The sequence below is a fragment of the Gekko japonicus genome, unplaced genomic scaffold (genome assembly GCF_001447785.1).
Source record: "Gekko japonicus isolate JY-2015 unplaced genomic scaffold, Gekko_japonicus_V1.1 scaffold2421, whole genome shotgun sequence".
NCBI lineage: Eukaryota > Metazoa > Chordata > Lepidosauria > Squamata > Gekkonidae > Gekko > Gekko japonicus.
The window spans coordinates 165809-187322 of NW_015173748.1; the positions used below are offsets into that span (position 1 = coordinate 165809).

A 21514-nucleotide genomic window follows, 5' to 3' on the forward strand; every position below is an offset into this window, starting at 1 on the left:
GTGGCCTTGAGGCATGTTTATTTCAAAGGAAATCCCACCTTCTTCAATGAAGCTTCTAGTAAACCTTAAAAGGAAATCTGAACAGCAGCAGCAAGCTACCTGCTGTTCCATTTTTCAAAAGCCTGCATGCCTACTCAAACAGAAGTAGCTTCATCTTTGTTTTTGGTCAGCATTATTATTATTAAAGGTTTTTAAAGTCCTACATGAAAAGGATCCCCTTTTAACCAAAGAACGGCATCGTAAAAAAGGTTTCCTTTTAAGGGTTCGTAACCCTCTACACCTAAAGGAACATACATTAATAATAAGCCATTTCAAATCATTATTTTAAATATATCTATCTTAGACTCTCTAACTCCAAGGAAATACTTTTAATAATAAATAGGTATTTTTTATCGTACAACGAAGTAAATATTTACTATTGCTACTACTCATAATACAGTTAATTTGATTTTATCCTACATCTCAGTGAATATTCATTATAACTAAGATATTGGGTTGGTTTCCCCCCCCTCATCCTACCTCTGGCTGAGTGAATATTTAACAATGTTTCTAGGGGAGGGTTACCTTCCATCTGAGTAAGCAATTCACTGTTCGTAACAGCAATTAAATATTTCTTATTCTACCTCTGAGTGAATAATATAAGTACAGCAGCATTTTTTGCGTTTTTTATTCTACGCGTGCTTGAAGACTTCTTATTAATAATAACGGGATCTACTGGCTGTTTCATCTGCTGTACACGGTACTTACTTGGCAATTAAAAAAACACACACACCGAACCCGAGTCCCCCCCACCCCCCTCTTCAGGGACGCCGCACAGCGGGGGTGGGGAGCCAGCTCGCTACAGGGGCGGGGCCAGGGTGGGCGGAGGAGCAACGGCCGCCCTGGGAGGACCGGAGGTGGGCGAGAGGAGCCGCTCTGTCCCCTGCCCGGAGCTTTGTGGTTAAAATGGCGGGGACTGAGGGGGCGAGCCCGTGAGGGCCTGGCTGGAGCGCGGCGGCGGCGGCGGAGTAGGCGGTGGCAAAAGGAGGCAGGGCAGCCCTGTGGGGAGCCGGGCTTTGCCGGGCGCGGTGCGACAAGCGGCGTACGCGGCGGCATGTGAGCGAGAAGCGAAGCAGGAGGCCGGGGGCGCTGGCGGGGGCCCGGGACGGGAGGAGACCGGGGATGGGCCAGCAGGTGGGCCGTGTCGGAGAGCCGGGCGCCGCCGCGCCCCAGCAGCCGCCTCAGCAGCCGCAGCAGCCGCAGCCTCCTCCTTCTTCTTCCCAGCCGAGGGGGCTTCGTGGGAGCAGCAGCAGCGCAGCCAGGCCCGCCAGCCGGAGGCGAGAGGTGGCAACCCCCCGGGGCGCCGAGAGCGGCTTCAATATCTTCACCCAGCACGGTAAGCGGGGAGGTGGGCGGTGGGGGAAGGCTGGCTGGCTGGGGCCAGGGTGGCGGGGTAAGGGAGGGAGGGAAGGAAGGAAGGAAGGAGGACTGCTTAGAGTGAGCCGCCGCCGGTATGGGAAGCAAATGGGTGTGGCACCAAAGCGGAGGCTGTAATGGAAATGGGGAGGCTTCCTCCTCCTCCTCCTCTGAAGTGGCACCGTTGGAAAAGGTGGAGGTGGGGCAGTCGCCACCCCAGGCTTGGGAGCCGAGGAATGGCCATGCTGGGCTGTAGACAGGCCCACCTGGGTCCGCATCCTGTTTTTCAACAGTAATTCGGGTGTGAAAGGAGATAAGTCTTTACTGTGTGTCTTAAATCTCGGCTTTTCTCCAAGGAGCTTGGTGTGATATATATGGCGATCTCCAATTCTTTATCCTCCAACCGCCCTGTGAGGTGGGTTAAAGAATGGCTGGCTGAGGCTACACTAAGTTTCATGGCAGAGTGAGGATTTGCTCTGTCTGGTCTTCATTCAGCTCTCTTAATCGTGACACTGTATACAGACTCACCTTCCTGGAACAGGCCAGAGGGCTATATCTACCAATTTAGTGGTTTTTTGCTCCCCGCTGTTCCACTAAATAGCTCACAGAGGCATGTATAGTTCTCCTTCTGCATCTTATTCTCCCAATCACTCTGCAAGGCAAGCCAGGTGGCGAGAACATTTGGCCTGAGGTCACCCTGTGAGCTTCCATGGCCTGAGTGGATACTTGAACCTGGTCCAGTCTGATAGTCTTAACTGCTATGCCACATGGACTCTCCCACCTAATCCAGCATTGCCTCTGGGAGAGTACACAAGGAAGGCATGAAGATTACAGATCGCCTCTTCAACAATCCTAAGCATTGGGCACTCACAGGTATACTGTTCCTCTGCTTGGAGTTACAGTTTAACTGTTGTGGCTGATAACTGTCAAACTTAAGGTTAAGTCATCTCGAACCAGCTGCTCTCATTGCATTACATCAGATTAATATCTGCTTAAGTGATTGCAATGTGTCTCTGGCGACAAATGAGCTCTTCCTCCTGGAAATGTCAGAGGCTTCTTGGGCTGTTTAGGGTTTTGGTTTTTTTTTTACTTGGAACATATGTATATGGATGCTGATCTAGAATTCTGACCACGTGTTATTTCTTTGGAAACACCTTTTATCTGTGGCTGACTTGCTGTTTCTTACACACCAGGTGACCGTTTTTATAAGCAACTGTGAATGGGCCTGTGTGCTAGAATGTCAGATTGCAACAAATGTTCTTAAAATGTATGGTTTTCTTTACATTCTTTGCCATCTTCCTTTACATTCTTTAAATTTCTTTCCTCCAAGGAGGATAGGAAACAGGAGATAACCATGTATATTGCACTAAGCTCCTTGGAGGAAAGAAATGTAAAGAATGTAAAGGAAACCACACATTTCAAGAATGTTTGTTGCAGTTTGACATTCTAGTACAAATTGTAACAAATGTTCTTAAAATGTATGGTTTTCTTTACATTGTAGATATCTCTGAGTGTAGACTCTGACTCTTGTGCTGTGTATTTCCTCTCCTACCCATGTATGTGCATGCATATATCCCTACTGCAGTATGAAGTGGTGTCCCTGCTCATCTTCCCCTTGTGCTTTCCTGGCTCTGTCCCTGGTCTGTTGATGTGTCTTGTCTCTTGTCCTGGGGAGGAGCCATGGCCCAGTGGTAGAGCCTTGGCACACAGAATATCCCTGACTCAATCCCTGGCATCACCCATTAAAACAATCAGGTAGTAAATGCTGTGGAAGACATCACCCTGAAACCTTGGAGATCCACTGCCAGTCTGACTAGACAATACTGATTTTAATAGACCAATTGTCTGATTCATGTGATTCCTGAATGCTGCTTTATTGGCATGGTAAAGGTATGCCCTTGTTGCTCTGCATAAGTCCCCATTGTCATAGCATGTCAGGCAGTGTAGTTTTTGCCGGGCTTCCTGCGTGATGCCCATTTTAGAACACTTTAGAGTGCTCTTGGGGCTGTTGTTCATCATTATCCCTTTTGGCATTCTTAAGAAGCGTCGCGATGCCAGCTTTGTTCTTCTTAAATTAATGATCTATTGACTTTTACTGGCAGGACTGAGGGCAGAAGTAAATGCTGTGTGTATGAGAGACAGTGGCATCTCTTGAGTGAGTGTCAGCTTCTCTAGCTGGGAGACTTTGGGTAGGTGTGTAAGAAATGCAGTGCTATTTGGAAAAATTCAGAAAGCTTTATCAGTCTCTTCTGTCAGTATTGGTTTTTTATGGTCTCCTGATAGGTCTCTTTGCAGCAAAGTCGCCTCCCAGAATTGGACACAGTTTCTCCTTCATCACTGTTGGAAGGCAGACCACTTTCATTTAAAGTTTTCATAGAAAGCCAAACCAGGCACCCATCAGGTGGGGAACTGTAGACTGGTAGGAAATATATGATGAAGGTGAGCTGTGTAGTTATCCCTAGGGTGATAACTACTACTGTAGGCAGGTATGGCAAACATTACAGTAGCAGTTTGAAAACCTCCTTTCAAGGAACCCATTTCATTTTGTTGTAGGGGCTGTCCTACATTTTTACAGAGTGCTAGCCAAACCCCATTAGCTCTGCTGCTCTTGCATGAAATGAGAATATACCCTGAAACACACTAAACTTGTGATTGTGGCTGTTCATTAGAGGGGAAGGTGAATAATGATGGGAAAAGGCTTAGGGATGCTTGCTCACTATGACCGATCCTTCTCGTTGAGGAAACCTTATATAAAATTTTGAGCATCTCCAGAATTCCCTAGAACATAATTTTGAATATCACTGGGTGAGAGGGATGTAGCAGACCCTAGATTTGAAATAGTGTATATTGTATGTGCACAGGTTATCAAGGACTTTATCGGTACTCTTATCCTGGGAATTTGCTACCTTTTGCTGCTGTGTATGTAAAAAGCATGTCTTCTCAAAATGTCTTTCATTACTGGGACTAAGGCCTAAATATTTACCTAAAGTTCAAGCATCCTGAAGGCTGTGGGAAGGTAAAAGCTTAAACACTTAATTGCACAGTTCTGACAATTTGATCACATCATCGCTTGTTTAATTTGTTCTCCTAAACCTGGCTTAAAGAGGTCTTATTGGGCAAATTCCCTTCTTGGGCAGAAGGCAGCAGTAATCACCAAGTTTATTTCTTTGCATCTTGCTGTCTGGGCTTGGTGTAAAGATGTCATCATTAAGAGGGTTGTGTTAATCTGGTTTTGTCGGTTGTGAATAATTCTTCTTTAATGGAATATACACTTAATTGTGTTTGCCCTTAGCCTATAATGTAATTTGGCCAGATAAGACTTCCCTCACACTGCCCTTATATGTACTTCATTTTAACATGTCACACAGAGATAGCTAGTGTTGCTGCAACATATAGGTCCAGATACCTTCCTCGAGACGTCAACCAAGGTTGGGGGTGTGCTTTATGTTTAGTAAAAGACAGCCTAAGCTTGCAAAGTTATTGAAGGCTGGAGAAGTTCTAAGACAGTCTGTCAGGGGTGGAGGTTTTTACACGATCTCAAGATAGCAACTGCTTTTTTCTCTTCGTCTTTGAATTTAATTCATTCTGGGTTGTTAACATAGTGAAGTGGAAGCCAGTTAAATATAAGGATCAGAGTGCCAGAATAATCAGGATTCCTCCCCTTTTGTCCCCCCTAGGTGTCTGAGGTCCCCCTGATGTGTGACATTTTTAAGTGTACACCTAGAAACATGAAGAATGAATATGGAAAGCAAAGTGGGGATCTGTAGTGGGATGGAATCAGCAGAAATCCTGAAGTCCTCCAACTGAAGGCCACTTCCATTAGCATCAAATATTCTTAGAATACAAGCTAGTATGTTTACATCTGCAGAAATAAGTTAGAACATCACCTCAGGGAAATTCTGACTGCTGGAATTGGCTCTTCAGCCTGGTTTGTCTTGGCTAAGGCTAATGCCCTAGAGGCTAGAACTTTCTTCATTCGGAAGGGAACGTATATTAAATAATACTGCCCATGCAGTGCTCTCGCATTTAAACATTTTTAATTGTGCCAGGCAGGAATCCAAGCTTTGAATTCATTTAGAGAACCAGAAAATCACACAACCTGGCAAGAGAATATCTCTCTCACACTCTCTCTCTCTCACACACACACACATACACTTGCTTTCTTGAACCCCTTCTTTTTGCTGCTCCTCTCTTACTGGTGTTTGCACGGCTTCTTTGACGTCAAGTATCTTGTTCTCCTCCTCCCAAGAAGGCTCTTATTTTAGATTGCAGTACACATAATTCATACACCCACCTTTTCTTTTTAAAACAGAACCTTCTGAAGAGCATTTCTGTCTTTTCTACTTGGTGCAAACAATTGAAGGCAGGACCTTTTTTTCATTTCCTAGGCAACCCAGTGATGAGCATAGAACAACTAGAAGGCCCTTTGCACCAGTGATAAACTTGTTTAATGGTTCGTCCCTCTCCCAGGTCACTGGAGAAAGGGTGAAGGTTAGACATCAGGGCCAGGGCTGTGGACGGCTGCATCTGAAATTAGAGGTGGGGAATGGGAAAGTTTTTAACTCAGGCTTTCTAAAATTAATGATGTGAGCTGGAGAAGGTGCAGCCTACGGGGTACAGCTCTATTGACCATGCAAAGGAGGAAGCCAGGTTCCTAATTTTATAGTAGGCCTTGTCAGAAGCCTTTTCCTGCCTTCAGTTGTTCATATCCTTTTAAAAAAAGAAAAGACAGTTTAACGTTCATATCGCACACTTCTATTCCCTTCTGCACCTGAAGAGGGCTTTGAGGCCTGAGTGTACACAGTTCACTAGGTTAGATTTCCTTTCTTAGGCAGGGTTGGTTAGTTATAATTAACAGATCCCAGCCTCTGATCCCGAGGTTCCCACTTCAAGCACTAATGACTCTGGGTGTGTTTAGAGCTAAGTCTCTGCCCTCCAAAGGAATTTTCACTGACATGATGGTCTGCTACTTACACTACAATTTTTGTTGTTGTCATCAAGTCACAGCTGACTTACAGCGACCCTGTAGGGTTTTCAAGGCAAGAGACAGTCAGAGGTGGTTTGCCATTGCCTGCCTCTGTGTAGCAACCCTGGTATTCCTTGGTGGTCTCCCTTCCAAATACTATTCAGGACCAACCCTGCTTAGCTTTCAAGATCTGACTCGACTGGGCAAGCCTGAGCTATCTAGGTCAGGGCTGTTCATTATATCTGCTGATCCTCTTCTGTCATGGAACTCAAAGCAGCAGACTTGGAGCTCCCATCTAGGTGCTTAATAGGCCTCCTTCATTTCAGTAAAATTGGTGTATCATGTTGGTAAGCCTTCATGGTATTGATAAGCTCCTATTTGGGTGAAAACGCATAACACACTAGAACACTGATAATGTTGGCACAATAGGAGGATTTCTCACACTTGAGTCCTCTTTAAATAACAAGTGAGGGGGGATGAATTGCTGGACAACCTGTCTTGCTTGCTTTTCTTGAAATGTTGGTGTCTAGGGTATTGTATATTTCATAGGCAACTGAGTTCATGCAAGTAGTTGAATGTATTATGTACAAAACAGTATTGTGTTAGTAGCATTTACTAGTGCTGGCTGGTACATCTAAGCAACAAAGTAATATTTCTGCTACTGTTTTCCCCATATGTATAATAAAGATTCTTGCTGTGAGTGTTGTAGACTGAACACTTATAAACCACTTTGAAGATGAAATGTGTGGTAATTGGTATAAATTAGTAGTTAGTACATAACCAAGATAATGAGTCTCTAATGTGGCTGTTTCTACAGAAGCTGCTTTTGGTAATGGGCCTGTTGGGGACTAGTACATTTGCAAGCTTTTGGTAGAGGATGCACAGTTCTATGCCTCATTCAGAAAGGGGAATTTTGCGGAGCTTGTTTATATGTGAAGAACGGACCAAGTAAGCTTGTTTCTCAAGGCCTCCAAAATGGAGATTGTGGTAGAATCAACTACTGTAACTACCTGTTTTACATTAAAACAAGTAGAGGCAGTGTAAAAGACATAGAAGCATACTGGATCAGTGCGGCCAGTGCATATTCTAACAAGACTCAATGTATGGTATGATTTCTGTGCGGTGTGTGTGCTTTCAGAATGGGGTGGATGATGTGGTGCTAATTATATTGGCAAAAGGCTATGGTGGCCCTTTTTAATCTATAGCACTGCAATATATTTTGGTAGTAAGACCCAGTGATAAATGTAGCAGGGTAAAAACCCTTGAGAAATTGCTTTTTTGAGTTGATGCTAGTTAACATGTGGGCTTATTTCTTAAGGAAGATAAAACAAGTTTAAATTCAGTTTTCATGTTTGAGCTCTGCAATCTGAACTTATACATGTGGACTTGAAAGTAAGTGTACATAGACTAGGGCTCTGGTTGTATTTTAACAGGGCTTTAGAAATGATGAGAGGTAAAGTTAGCCCTTTCTTTCCTTTAAAATGTTGAAATCCAAAAAGTTCTCCAGTTTCTGTTTTGCTGGAAAAGGTCATGTGTAAAAAGGGAGACTAAAGAACTGCAAAACAAGCTATTGATACATCATATATCAGAGCCTGGAGCTTGCAATGCTGCAGGAGCTGGTGTAGCTGTGGTGATTAGGAGGCAGAGTTATGATTCAGGGAGTTCTTAGTTAAGTTATGAGCTTGCCAGGTGACTTTAGGCAAAGTGTTCTCTCCTGACCTCAGATCCACCACCAAGTCTGTAAACTGAAGATGATACTTCTGACCTGCCTTACAATATAGTTATAAAGACTACAGCAAGTTGAGAGACAGATATACACAGGGGTCTTTTCGTAGAAAAAGAGCTGCAGGAGCTCATTAGCATATGGTGTGCTAATGAGCTACTGGGCTATTAGCATATGCCATGCCCCCTGACATCAGCAGAAGTGATGTCAGAAGGGGAAGCAAAGGGGGGGGCATCTTCAAAAGCCTCCCCTTCCTCAGCTGGAACTTTAAACCCCTTCTCACTAGAGTTGGGCGACAGAAGGAGGAAAGAGAGAGAGTAGAGAGAAGGAAAGAAGGAAGGAAAGAAAAAGGAGGGAAAGGAGGAAAAAAGAAGGCGGGAAAGAAAGTAAGAAAGAAAGAAAAGGGAAGAAGGAGAAAAAGGAAGGAAGAGAAGGGAAACAGAAAGGAGGAAAAGAGGAAGGAAGAGAAGGGACAGAGAAAGAAAAGGAAAGGAGGGAATGATGGCAAAGAGATGGAGGGAAGGAGGCTCTGCCACCCCCCATCAAGCCCCCGCCACCCCCACCCCCGTGGATCCCTTACCTCTTCAGCGGGGGCCGGGAAAGCTGGTGGTGCGGGCCCAGGGAAGCCGGCGGCGGGGCTCTCCAATATCCCCCGAGCCACAGCACTTTCGGCGCTCTGGCCCCAAAAGACCCCTGGATATACATAAACATACATACATACGTGTGTGTGTGTGTGTGTGTGTATAAGAAGTGTTTTGTATTTTCTCAAAATGCTATATTTCATGGCTACCCTTTGCAGGAACACGAAACCTGGTTATGAAAGGTGTGAAAAGCTCCTGTGGACTTGTGGCTTCTACTGTTCAGCAGTAGAATGAAAATTGTCTCAGGGTCTATTGTTGGGACACTAAAGGGACAGGCAGTATGCTGATATTACTGAAGCCACCCCTAGATGATTGTTATACCCATGATGCACATGTCAGGGGTTGTACTGACTTCTTTTCTGGTTTGGTGCATCCTCAGGGTTCAGTGGGTAACAGTTCTTTAAGGCAGGCTAGACTTCATTAAAATATCAGTATATCGCACTGAAATCTTCCCAATATATGTTGCTTTAGCCAGTAAAAATAGGATGATCTAATATGCTTATAAAATTCTCAGGCTTTCACAAGTCTCCAGGGAAAGGTTGTCTGTACTGAGTTGTTGTAGGAATCGTGGAGGTTCAGAGCACGCAGGCTTTTTTATTCCCTTAAGCTTCCTCTGATGGTGCTAGTCACTGGATATGGGAGTGCAGTTCATGGAAATTCTGTTGATGCCAGCTACTGAGTCTTCATACTCGGATAGAGAAGGAGGTGGGCCGCCCCAGTATGTAGCTTCCACTGTCTGGTAATGGCAGCACTGTTTAGGAAGAAGGTAGCTAGGAGGTATTCTCCAGTATTACAAGATTTCACAAGGGTCATTTGCTTACCACTTTGAGAATTTCATATAAGTAAGTTACATTTTAAGTGTGACCCTTCTCTAGTTTACCAGGCATCACTTGGAAAGTTTGTACTAGTCGGAGGAATTTAACCATTGCTCTGAGGTCAGTGTTCTCCTCCTGTCTGTGGAACTGTGATATCAAGATCAGCTCTCTTCTCCAAATAATGTTAAACAGGGCTTGTTACTGAAACAGAGTACGAAATAACACATGAGTCCAGTGGCACTTTAATAATTTACTCCAGCACAAGCTTTTGTGAGTCAAATCTTACTTCATCAGATGCATTAGGCTGACACATTTATGTCAGCAGCAGAAAGGTGGGAGGAGGGAAAGACACGTTACAAAGAGGTCAGTGTTCACTTCTGCTAAACTGACGTGAAGAAAATATTACACAATACTATGCATGAACATTTGATTTTGCGCAAGAAAGAACATAGTTGGTTATGCTCTAACTTGACTGAAGTTCTAGCTGCTGGATAATTTGCTGTCACCTCTTATAGCCTTCAGGTGTATTATGCCTGCTTTGCTTATTTCCCAAGAACTTCACATTTGTGCTCAGTTCCTCCAGTGTTGTTCACTAAGCTACATGAAATATTTCCTCAGTGTCCTTTCTTCCTGTTGTAAATGTGACACTTCACCTTTTGTCTTAATACTTCAAACAGTTAAGAATACACAAACCCTGAACACTAGACTGTGCACAGTTATACATTCTTAAGGGCCAGAATGAGTTGTTGCTGCCTACCTTGATCTGTTTTGTGATCATGATCTCCAATCTCATTGTGGCGTATCATTCAAGGACTGTTTATAGTCTTGTTAGGCAATTAGTTTACTGCTCCAGGTTTTAGTTCTAAAGTCCTGCATGTCAGATTATTATAGGCGATATTTTGTTAGATGTTTCTTCATAGTTATGTGCTATGGAGTCCTGTGAGCAAAACTTCTGCTTTGTGAACAAGTGGTATTAAAGTTGTGAGCAGGTGATTTGGCTACTGCGTAAATGAGTTTGCTCTGGAGCCATCCTTCCTGAGTTGAAGACAAAAATGTGTGAGCCAGAGGCTAAGAAACTGTGAGCTAGCTCACACTGACTCATCTTAGAGGGAACACTGGTTATGAGGAATCAGGAAGGAAACTATAAATAATCTCACCCCTTTTTCATACATATGTTCAAATGATAACTCTCCTTGTCAGTTTATTTCATTATGAAATAACAGCAGGTTGTTGACATTTAGTTTAAGTGTCACATGTTGTAGCAGGCAACTCAGTTATTACCTTGAGGAATATTAACAACTTTTATTATTTATATTTATTTATTATTTCGATTTATATCCCACCTTGCCACAGAGCTGGCTCAAGGCGGCTAACAACATTAAAACAATAAATACATTAAAATACAGAGTAAATGCAAACAACAACCATGAACCGTGCCCATGATGATGTTGATAATAATAATGATGGCGATGTACAATATACAGACAATGACATTAACTAATTGGTGTTTCGTACGGGCTGAGATGTGTTCCGGCGGCCCATTCGTGCGGCCGAGATGTATTCCGGTGGCCTGTTTATAGCCTAATTGGTCTTGCATTTGGTTGTCTTTGGCACCAATTGTGCAGTATATGAGATTTATGTATTTCTACTCTGTATTTCCATCCTGTAAGGATCTCCAAGACACCTTACAAGGATAACGAAAAGCAGTATGTAGCAATATTAAAAAATACTATGATAGAACAAAAAGACACTCACAGTTTAACAAGACTCTATTCTGGATGAAACAGCCAGCAACCCAATACATAATCACCAGAAACGTAAACTTCAAAAGCCCTCCTGAGTAGAACAGTCGTTAATTGTCTGCAGAATGCTGACAAACATGGTATATGGGAAGCCTCTCTTGGTACTGCAATGACAAAGGCTGTCTTTTGTAGTTATGTCTCATGCATCAGCAAACGGGAACACACAGTGAAGGTTATCTGACATTGACACTGGTGTCCAGGTAGGCATATGCACATTGGATCCAGATTATAAAATGGCTTGGGTAGAGAATGGTATACAGCGTACTCTGGATGTCACTGACCAAAGCAAATCTAGCGTTCATTTGCTCTCTTCTGCCTAGGAAAGGCTGCAGCTGACATATCAACCAGAGCAGGTAAAAGATGTTCCTGGCTACATGGCCATCTAGGAGCTGCAGTGCATCCACTTGTATGCTCAAGTCACAGACCTGGTTCTGAGAAAAGTGCAGTGGTGTCTGATTAAAGTGATACGTCTTCTCCCAGCACCTCTGTCTTCTCTGGATTAAGCTTGTTTGTTGATTTCAGACACAGTTCAGAACTTCCACTGCCTCTCCAGGATTAGACAGAAATGAAAGAGAAAGCTGGGAGCCATTTGCCTATGAGTGAAGCCAGGGCTAGTCTGTGGGGTGGGGTGGGGTCAGGCCAGAAGGGCTATTGGCCTGGGCCTTAAGCTTAAAGGGAACCTCAAATTTAGACAGGTCTGGGGGAGGGGGTTTGGCACTTTATAAGTTCTGCAACTTGTGTTATTTATTTTTAATGCCTTATTTTATATTCATGTATTGCCATTTTTAATTCTGTATTATGACTAGGGCTCTCAAAAGTGGTCAGTGGCCTGGTTCTCTCTGAATTGGCGAAAGGGCCCATGAGAAGTCGAAATCTTCAGACAGCCTTTGTTTTGGTTTCATGTAGATAATAAAGAGCATAGGTGGTATGATAGAACCCACAGCATCTCTTAGACCAAAAGGGTGCTCTCAGTTTTTATATGGCTTTTCTTTGAAGGTTCTCTTGTACCACATTTGGTGGCGCAACAGTTCACCATCACTGTTTTTTCAAACCTGTCTACCAGGAAGGAATGGAACCACTCAAATATAACTTGTCCAGATACAGCAGGAGGGTAAAATGATTGATACAGAATACTGGTGAGAGTTCCAGAAGAACCAACAGCAATATACTTCTCTATTTCGCAACACAGGTTTGGTTATCTACGAGGGTATTCAAGGCAGTTTCTATTCAAAATGCAGTTTCTATTCAAAATCTGCAAAATGCAGGTTTAAGTAATTAGTGCCCCCGTAGGAATCTCTCTGGAGGGAAGCCAGCAGGTATAGCCCATTCTCGTCAGATCTCGGAAGCTAAGCAGAGTCGATACTTGGCTGGAAGTCTCTAGCAAAACCACTTGTGTTTCTCACTTTGTCTTGAAAGCCCCTTGGTAAGGTCACAAGAAGTCACTTGTGACTGGATGACACTTAGATACTCACATAGGAAACTCTCTTTTGTTTGTTCATCACCTTGTCCAGTAGTGTAATACTGGAGGCTGGTTGTAAGATTCAGCGAAAAGATTCAGTGGAAAGCATTCACCACAGCTTCTTCCAACACGTTTGTGCCCCTTCCCTACAATAATGTAATAAGCATTTGTTATCTCTCCCAGGCAACTAACAAGGCTCTCTGATAGCTTTAACCAGCCAGGAAGGGTAGGAGTTGAACATACCAGGAAAAGGCCTCACTACTCCATCTATTGTATAGAGCCGGTTTGGTGTAGTGGTTAAGTGCGCGGACTCTAATCTGGGAGAACTGGGTTTGATTCCCCACTCCTCCACTTGCACCTGGCTGGATGACCTTGGGGCAAGCCATAGTTCTGATAGGAGCTGTTCTTGAAAAAGAGCAGTTTCTGTCAAGAGCTCTCTCAACCCCACCTACCTCACAGGGTGTCTGTTGTGGGGAGGGGAAGGGAAAGGAGTTTGTAAGCCGCTCTGAGACACCTTTGGGTAGTGAAGGATGGGGTACAAATCCAGTCTCCTCCTCCTCCTTCCTCCTCTTCTTCTTCCTCCTCTTCTTCTTCCTCCTCTTCTTCTTCCTCCTCTTCTTCTTCCTCCTCTTCTTCTTCCTCCTCTTCTTCTTCCTCCTCTTCTTCTTCCTCCTCTTCTTCTTCCTCCTCTTCTTCTTCCTCCTCTTCTTCTTCCTCCTCTTCTTCTTCCTCCTCTTCTTCTTCCTCCTCTTCTTCCTCCTCCTCCTCTTCTTCTTCTTCTTCCTCCTCTTCTTCTTCCTCTTCTTCCTCCTCCTCTTCTTCCTCTTCTTCCTCCTCCTCCTCCTCCTCTTCTTCCTCCTCCTCCTCTATTGTGACCAGGTACTGAAAGCCTGGAAGACAGTAGGTTTCCTGTCTGTAGTCAGTGTGGCATGCAATCTGTAATGAATAATTTGCAAGGTGCTCTATAAAAGTCAGCCACAATAAGCCATCAAAAGCTCCATCTCATTTTATTTGCCTAGTTTTAACAGGTCTTCAGAATGGTCTGCTGAATGTCTTTGCACAGATGCAGTGGTGGTGTACTCTTTTTGTTGCTGCTATCTGTACTGTACTGTAAGCCTTAAAATGATTTTTGTTTGTATCCAGCCAGATTAATATCGAGGGTTTTTTCCCATTTGTACTCTTAACTGTTGCTGTTTCATTGCCCCAAGCTCCTCTGTAAGCCAGGGAGATGACAAGCCTATTTATTAAAACATTTATATCCTATCTTTCCTGATGGTTCAAAGTGGCTTTTCAGCGGCAGAGGCTACTTAGGACCAATTCTATCAATTACACAGGTTATTTTCTCATTCCTGAGATAACCAAGGCTGTGGTCACACGGGAAGGTAATTCTGCTTTATTCCCGCTTTAATTTAATCGGGAACATTTTTCTTCGGGTTGGGCTGATTAGATGCAGCCGGCCCCTCTCTTCCACCACCCGCACGCCTGCCAGCTCCTAAGGAAATTCACCGTGCATTACCCATGTTTTTTTTAAAAAAGCTTCCTGGGCTCAAACCACAAGCTTTAAAAAAAACAAAAAACCCAAAGAGCGGTCAGACGGCCCTAATTGCAATCATTGCGAAAGATGGCTGTCCAGATGGGCGAAATCGCACACTCCAAGTGCAAGTGCCAGGAAAATACTTGATTTCCCCAGTGGCAGGAAAACCTCGGAGCATTGCGGGAGTGAGCCCGCTTCAGCACGGGAGGCGGATTTGCCTGTCCGATCAGGAAATTTAAATGCGGGAGGGAACAGCGGCGAACCCCAATCAAAAGGACCGTGTGACCGCATCCCAAGGCTTCAAAAGAACTGCCAGCCATTCTAGTAGGATCTCCAGCCTCCCCAAGCTATTAGCTATCTGGTTACTGTAGTTTTTGGTGTGGATTATTTTGTTGGTTCCTAGTTCCTGAAGAAGTCTGCTGCTCTTGTTGGTCAATCTAGGTATGTCCATGACAAATCCTCTTCTAGGTGAAATGAAAGACCAGTTCATGAGAATATCCATCTACATAAGATTTGAAAGTAAGAGGGGTTGTGGTTAAGTGGAAAACCTTTGCTTTGCATGCACAAAGTCTCAGGTTCAATCCCTGGCATCTCCAGTTAAAAGGACCAGGCAGTAGGAGATGTGAAAGACCTCTGCCTTAGACCTTGGAGAGCTGCTACTGTTCTGAGTACAGTACTGACTTTGATGGACCAATTGTCTGATTCAGTATAAGGTAGTTTCATCTGAGTTTAAGTAGCGAAAGGAAACTGCTTCATGAAATCCAGGTGTGGAGATTTGTCAGAAGTTAGCAAGGAGTAGCCTTAGACTTTCAGTGTGTAACTTCTCTGTTGTTCAGTGAAGTCTGCCTGGCTTTCATGGTTGTGCAGTGGTTCACTTCACTTAAGACACAAATATTATGGGCTGTGGAAGCATTTTCTTTTGGATAAATGGGCAGCCAATTGCATTACAAAGCCCTTGAGGTTTCTTTCTGGCAGCACTAGTAAACCACAACACATAGCTTTATTTGTATCAGCAAAGTCTGCTTTGGAAATTTCATGGTTTGTGGGTTTTTATGCACATGTATGAATACCTACTCTGTTGGACAGGCTCCCTGCAGTTATATTTGTAACACAATAAATAACTATAATGGTGAGGGTGGTTTTTCGAACAGCCAAACCGGCAAAGATTAATTCAAGCTAGCTTTTGATACTGGTGTCTTCCGAAGATGTGGGAAAGATGGAACCCACAGTTTCCTCTCTAAGAATAGAGTTGTTTCAGTTGGCTTTAGTGAGTCTCACTTGGCTTTTAGCACTGTAACATTAGGCCTGGCCTGCTCTTTCAGGACGGACAAACCATTCTGAGAAGGTAATAATAGGAGCCTTATTCTGATAATAATGACCTTGATACACTTGTAATTGTCTTGTTTTCTAATGCTTCTTTGATGTGTTAGAGGTACAGAACATCGGATTTTCTATCAGCAAGTGTTGCTGATATTAAACATTGGATGGAAACTTGTAGCCCATCCTGTACCAGTGGCTTGCCCAGAAGAGGCTGACCTGCAAAATGGAAAAAACGGGAATGATCCTGTGCCTTACTTACCATTTAATTCTATTAATTCCTGTTCCTCTAATTGAAGTACAACTTTCTCCCCTCAGTCTGTGTCTTCCTGTTTTCTCCCTTACAGGCCAGTGTCTTGTCCCTACTTCTGTATTTTCAAAGCCTCAGGTAGCTTTTTTCTTGTGTTGCTGGGGGCCCTTTTCTTCTGCAGTGCTAACCTTGCCTCCATACTCTAATGCAGAACTGAAGAGTTGGTGGGCTCTTCATTGCTGCTGGTCTGAGAAGAGGCATATATTGATATTGATTCTTTAAAATTTCTTTTGTTCTCCTTTTGCTACAGGAAACGGTTTCTGTAAGTTGGTGGCAGCAGTGAAAGTGACTGGAATATCAGTTCGTTCTCTCTCTCTTGCTGCTTTAGAAACCTGTGAATGGTAGGCAGCTATTTAACCTATTGCTGACTGGTATTGGCATCAGGACAGAACAGTATGAGTTATCCTAGGACAGATAAGCCTATAAGTGCCTTTTGTACTAAATGTCATTTTAGGTTTGAACTTCAAGCGTGACTGCATCATTGTTTTTTCATTAGCGCTTGTATAGTCATGAAGCAGGGACACAACAAAGGCCTGTGTTCATGAATGGCTAGGCTAATTGTTAGGAAGATGATGAAAAAGTCGGTTAGATCAGATGTGGAGAGTCTTCTAATAAGGTTTTCTAAGTGATCTATGTTGGAGTGGGGTTTTTCTTTTTTGCTTTGTCATTAGTATGAACCCAGCAATCTGAGTTCATTGTGGCTCTGAATATGCACTTGCATGCTGCTTGTGTGCCTTGTGATTCATTTGCTTTCAAGAACATACAGTTTTATAAAGCTTTCTTTGTTAGTAGCTTTCAGTTCACTAGCAGAAGTTGGCTGTATGTTTGAGCAGTGGAGTCTGTTAGCACAAGCTACTGGCTTGAGACTGTTCTTTCATGCCACAGAACCCTGTGCACTGCAAATGATGCTGAAATTTAGGGATACTGTAAGGCATATGTGCCGAGTGGTGGCCCAGCCTACTACTGCTGGCCCATGTTTTTAAAAAAATATTTACTTTATAGTCTATTATTTATTTATTTATCAAATTTATACCCCACCCTCACAGCCAAGGCTGGCTCAGGGTGGCTTACATAAAATCACATAAAAGGTAAAGGTAAAGGTTCCCTTGCTCGAAAGCCAGTCGAGTCCGACTCTAGGGTTGCGGTGCTCATCTCCGTTTCAAAGCTGAAGAGCCAGCGCTGTCTGAAGACATTTCCGTGGTCATGTGGCCGGCATGACTAAACACCAAGGCGCACGGAATGCTGTTACCTTCCCACCGGAATGGGGATATAGATACAGTTAAAACAGTTCTAAAACTTTTTATCTGAGATTCAAAGTGGATTGCACAGTGTACATCAATGGAATCAATAGGATTAAACATTTAATAAGCAATGTAATAGTATTATAAGTCTGAAATAAAGCATTAGTCATGTTAAACAATATATAATGTGGTATTACATAACTGGGAAATGATGCAGTGAGAACAGGATATCTATAAATGACAGCTGATACATACTGAATGAAGTGCTGTAGTCTAGTCCTCCTCTTTATAAGAAGCATCTTAACATAAGAGAACATAAGAACATAAGAGATGCCAATGTTGGATCAGGCCAAAGGCCCATCCAGTCCAACACTCTGTATCACACAGTGGCCAGAAATACCAGTGCCATCAGGAGGTCCACCAGTGGGGCCAGGACACTAGAAGCCCTCCCACTGTTGACCCCCCCAAGCACCAAGATGACAGAGCATCCCTTGCCCCAGAGTCCCTATCTATACCTTGTGGCTAATAGCCACTGATGGACCTCTGCTCCATATGCTTATCTAATTCCCTTTTGAAGCCGTCCATGCTTGTAGCCGCCACCACTTCCTGTGGCAGTGAATTCCAAGTGTTAATCACTCTTTGGGTGAAGAAGTACTTCCTTTTATCCGTTCTAACCCGACTGCTTAGCAATTTCATGGAGTGCCCACGAGTTCTTGTATTGTGAGAAAGGGAGAAAAGTACCTCTTTCTCTACCTGCTCTTTCCCATGCATAATCTTATAAACCTCAATCATGTCACCCCTCAGTCGTCGTTTCTCCAAGCTAAAGAGCCCTAAGCGCTTTAACCTTTCCTCATAGGGAAAGTGTTCTAACCCTTTGATCATTCGAGTTGCCCTTTTCTGCACTTTTTCCAAAGCTATAATATCCTTTTTAAGGTGTGGTGACCAGAACTGCACACAGTACTCCAAATGACGTTGCACCATTGATTTATATGGGGGCATTATGATATTGGCTGACCTGTTTTCAATACCCTTCCTAATAATCCCCAGCATAGCATTGGCCTTCTTTATTGCAGTCACACACTGTCTCGACATTTTCAGTGAGTTATCTACTACAACTCCAAGATCTCTCTCTTGATCAGTCTCTGCCAGTTCAGACCCCATCAACGTGTATTTATAGTTAGGATTTTTGGCTCCAATGTGCATCACCTTGCACTTGGCCACATTGAACCCCATTTGCCATGTTGAGTTCAGACCCTATCAACGTGTATTTATATTTAGGATTTTTGGCTCCAATGTGCATCACCTTGCACTTGGCCACATTGAACCCCATTTGCCATGTTGACGCCCATTCGCCCATCTTTGACAGATCCCTTTGGAGTGCCTCACAATCCTCACTGGTTTTCACCACCCTGAACAACTTTGTATCATCCGCAAATTTAGCCACTTCACTGCTTACTCCCATCTCCAAATCATTAATGAACAAGTTAAAAAGCAGTGGACCAAGTACTGATCCCTGTGGTACCCCACTGTGCTTACCTCCCTCCACTGAGAGAACTGCCCATTTATACTCACTCTCTGTTTTCTATTAATTAGCCAGTTTTTGATCCATAAAAGGACTTGTCCTTTTATCCCATGATTTTTGAGCTTACTTAGGAGCCTTTGATGAGGAACTTTATCAAAAGCTTTCTGGAAGTCAAGGTAAACCATATCTATTGGATCCCCCTTGTCCACATGTTTGTTCACCCCCTCAAAGAACACTAACAGGTTAGTGAGACAAGATCTTCCCTTACAGAAACCGTGCTGAGTCTGCCTCAATAGGTTTTGTTCATCTATGTGCCTACTAATTCTTTCCTTAATAATGGTTTCCACCAATTTACCCGGTATCTTCCTGAACTATTTTGCTATAATATGGCCCTATTACTTTTAGAGAAATGCTCTCTTGAACCATTGTGTTTTACGTAGTTTGTTAAATGACAGAAGCATGACCTCCTCATCCAAGCCGTTCTGCAAGTTAAGGGTTGTAAAAGAGAATGCCAGTGCATGGGTAGTTGTTAATCTTACTCATTTACAAGGTGGCATACCCAGAAGACCCTTCTCAGATGAGCGAAGCTCTTGTAGCAGAACATAAAAGGAGAGGCAGTTCTGCGGACACAAGGAGTGCATCTAGAATAGAGGTTCCCAAACTTATTTGGCCTACTGCCCCCTTTTCAGGAAAAAAAAAACTACTCAGCACCCCCCTGGAAATCTGCCTTCAAGAAGCAGACAAAGAGATGCAGTGACAAATTTGCACATAGTAAAGAAAGATGTTGTAAATAAGACACTTTGAAGCTCAAAATCATAAAAGTATTTTATAAAATCAACTATAGTAACATTTGCATACACAGAGAAAATTAAGATAACAAAGGCTGTGATTGGCTGTGGGGACTCCTCTCCACCTTCCTCCCTGATCCCAGGGAAGACCAGGAGAAGGCAGGAAAAGGCTGCTTTAAATAGGTCTTGGACTCTTCTTTCTTTATGCTTCTATCACCCCCTTATTTTTATTCAACGCCCCCCCCCCCAATTGTGCCCATGGCTCCTACCACCCATTCCAGCGCACCACAGGGGGCGGTATTGCCCACTTTGGGAATCAGTGATCTAGAATGTATCTGACATCCTTCTTCCTGTGGCAGCTCATCGTAGAAGATCAGGAATGAAGGGGCAAGTTGTTGCGAAGCTTATCTGTCACTCTCATTGATTAGCTTCCATAGAATCCCAAGGTTCTGTTGAAATACAATCAAGAACAGGATTTTCAAAACATTAATTTGACTTAAACTTGGTTTGACAATCCTGGACAGCTGTCATGTAAGACTTGGCATGAAAATTCTGCGTAGCCTCGCTTTCATGGTGGCCACATTTTGGCTTTACCTGGATGTTGTCTGGCATGAAGTAAATGTGGGGCTTCTTCTTAAGGAGAGTATAGCAGTCAGGGCTCGTACAGCTTTCCCAGGAAAAGTAGCGTAAGCCATTTTAGTCTCCAGGGTGGATTTGATTTAAATCACTAGTCAGTAAAGAATAATCGTTAACAGCAACCGTTTAAATTGTTTTAACTAAAACAATAACATTATATAGCAAATTTATTCTTGAATTTGCTTAAACATCCATGAGGCTATACTCACAAAGATCTCGACACTTCTGGAGTATTCCAGTCAGAAAGTATCAATGTCATTTGTACTACCCGCCCCCCCTTCCTCACACTTATCTCTTAACATCTTCTAATCCAGATCTAGTCCACTCCAAACAATGTTCTATTCATTGAACTTCTTGAAACTTAGCACCTAAGCGATAAGGGGTTGATTCTCTGTACATAGTTTTGCAGAGGAACAATAGGATTAAGGTATCTTTTACTACTCATTTTTGCTGTTAAGAAGAGGCGTGTTATCTCTGAAGACACAAATTCACAGTTTCGAGAACTGTTATGGCATGTTCTAGGTAGAAAAGTTACCCAAAAAAGTCTTATAGAAACCTCTGGGAGAGCACTGGAATTCATTTGCAGTTTTTAAACACTGAATGAATATACAGTCTCATACTGCATAATTAAAAATTAATCCTTATTTCATGATGTAAAACCTTTGGACTATAATGTATCTTAAATAGAAAGCTATCTAGATAGATTTCTCCCCCTCAAAAAGCATTTTATCAAACAAAATCTTATTTAAATTTTTAAACATCTTTTTAAATTGATTTTTATCCATGGTTACAGCCTCTCAGTTGTCACTATGTCTTGTCTTTTTGAGTTTCCTGGTCCTATATTTGGCTTAAGGGGAAGATGGTAATGTGACAAAATGTAATAAGGAGATTGAAGGTGCCTGGTTCTTCCAAGTCTGGAACAGACCCATTGTAATTTGAGAGCTTATCATTGACTTGCAGCTTGGAGTCCAGTCCGGCTTAATAACTCCATTTTTATACATCTGAATAGGTTCATATCTAGTTTATCTGGAAAATATAAACATGGTGCACAGATTGTGATGATTTTATACAAAATAGATCTGTTTTGTAGGTAGTCTGTTGAAACAAACTGCTCCTGAGCTAGAACTAGGGGTCATTTCGTAGAAAAAGAGGTGCAGGAGCTCATTAGCATAACTCATTAGCATAACTTATTTGCATATGTCACACCCTTTGATATCACCGGAAGTGTGTCAGAAGGCAACACCCGCTGCTCAGGCTCCACTGGACTGTTTTGGATTGCTAGCTATTGGGGGGGGGGGAATGTGCAGATCTGTCCTCGCAGAGGAGGGAGAGCCTGTACCTGAATAAAACTTGGTCTTAAAGGTG

General features: G+C 43.1%; 1 protein-coding gene across 1 annotated transcript in view; it reads left to right on the plus strand.

The window, feature by feature from the left end:
- Positions 1 to 1152: 1152 nt before the first annotated feature.
- ABL2 (ABL proto-oncogene 2, non-receptor tyrosine kinase) overlaps positions 1153 to 21514 on the plus strand; it is a 63696-nt gene continuing 43334 nt past the window's right edge. The window contains exon 1 of the mRNA XM_015423481.1: positions 1153 to 1375. Coding sequence (XP_015278967.1) covers positions 1162 to 1375 — 214 coding nt within the window. The 5' untranslated portion in view covers positions 1153 to 1161. The remainder of the gene's footprint in view (positions 1376 to 21514) is intronic.